Source organism: Amphimedon queenslandica, unplaced genomic scaffold (assembly GCF_000090795.2).
Source record: "Amphimedon queenslandica unplaced genomic scaffold, v1.1 AMPQUscaffold_2189_Cont25808, whole genome shotgun sequence".
Taxonomy (NCBI): domain Eukaryota; kingdom Metazoa; phylum Porifera; class Demospongiae; order Haplosclerida; family Niphatidae; genus Amphimedon; species Amphimedon queenslandica.
In genome coordinates, this window is record NW_003557475.1 from 138 (window position 1) to 1,265 (window position 1,128).

The 1,128-nt window shown below is 39.1% G+C and overlaps 1 protein-coding gene across 1 annotated transcript; it reads right to left on the bottom strand.

The window, feature by feature from the left end:
• Nucleotides 1–247: 247 nt before the first annotated feature.
• On the bottom strand, nt 248–1,119 carry LOC100638751 (dolichol kinase-like). The gene is made up of 4 exons (XM_003392031.2): nt 993–1,119; nt 774–939; nt 548–724; nt 248–500 (listed from the first exon to the last, which is right to left on the bottom strand). Exons 1-4 carry the CDS (start codon nt 1,107–1,109, stop codon nt 352–354), a joined length of 609 nt encoding a protein of 202 aa, XP_003392079.1. The 5' UTR covers nt 1,110–1,119; the 3' UTR covers nt 248–351.
• Nucleotides 1,120–1,128: the final 9 nt, after the last annotated feature.

The following is a 1,128-nucleotide window of genomic DNA, read 5'->3' on the forward strand; positions in this document are numbered from 1 at the left end:
ACAGGGTTGGAAACTTCCGATTGCGGTTTTATTATTCCCATTGATAACTCTATAAACAAATGATAAAGTCCAATAAAAATTTTGATATGATAACCACACCCACATAACCAGAATAATAGTGGTTAATTAGGTAAATTTTTTAAAACAACCTTGTAAGCAGCTACAAAGGCAGGATAGTTGCTGTCTGTCAGAAGAACCTGGATCAAGCCAAAATATGAAGATATGAGGCCAGACTATTAGCATTCAATTTGTTAGAAATATTAATTTATTTGTCATTAAAGTTAAAAAGTAAAATTAGTATTAGTAGCTAAGCACAGTGCTCTTCAATGTACTGCTCACTAATTCTCTCTATCATAAGAAAGCTATGCATACAACATACTGAACAATCCCTAGCAGTAAATTATCAATCTGATGCGTGTATGCTTCCATTGCCGATCCTACTAATATACTTAAGCCCAGCACAGTCCAGGAGTAATGAGAGAGAGGAGGAACAGAGCTACCTAAAAAAGGATAGAGTAGCCTGACACTTTCCTTGCACTACTTTTACTTGTATAAACGACTCCAGCTGCTACTATAAATTGGCATACAACCGACATGAAGGTCCCCTCAAACGTTTTACTTGTCCCAGGCCACTTGTGTCTTCCGACTAGCGTCCCTGAGACAGCTGCAATAGAATCACCCACTCCAAGAGCAAGGACACCAGAATACATGCTTAACTGTGATACTAAGAGACGGGTTTGTCACACTAATATCATGCATATACATGTATGTACCTGAATTAGTTTGGTGTAGAGGATAAAGCCAGATTGGTATTGAGAATCCCAATAGTAGGTAAGTGTGCGTTAGTATCAGGTAACCAGTATCACGCTCGTCGGTGAACGGGATCAACATTTTATTGATAGCGTCACCAAGAGGCCATATACCAAATAACCTTATTAGCTAGAAAAGAAGAGTGAGAGTGTTAATGAAGTGTTATACCATTCATCCTTTACTTCAATGACGATGAAGAACACTGTGACTAGAGATGAGGAGACGGAGAGTAAAAGTGGATCAAACATTAGGCCAGGGACGTACACTGCAACTGCTAGCAAATGGAACCATTTCCTCATCCAGAGAGAGGAAGGACTG

What these genes read in the sequence shown, in the direction of transcription:
- LOC100638751 (XM_003392031.2), bottom strand. Translation starts at nt 1,109, where the DNA reads ATGAGGAAATGGTTCCATTTGCTAGCAGTTGCAGTGTACGTCCCTGGC. An exon ending in TCTACACCAAACTAATTCAG is followed by an intron (nt 725 to 773) that starts GTACATACATGT and finishes CCCGTCTCTTAG; the next exon opens with TATCACAGTTAAGCATGTAT. An exon ending in AGCTGGAGTCGTTTATACAA is followed by an intron (nt 501 to 547) that starts GTAAAAGTAGTG and finishes ATCCTTTTTTAG; the next exon opens with GTAGCTCTGTTCCTCCTCTC.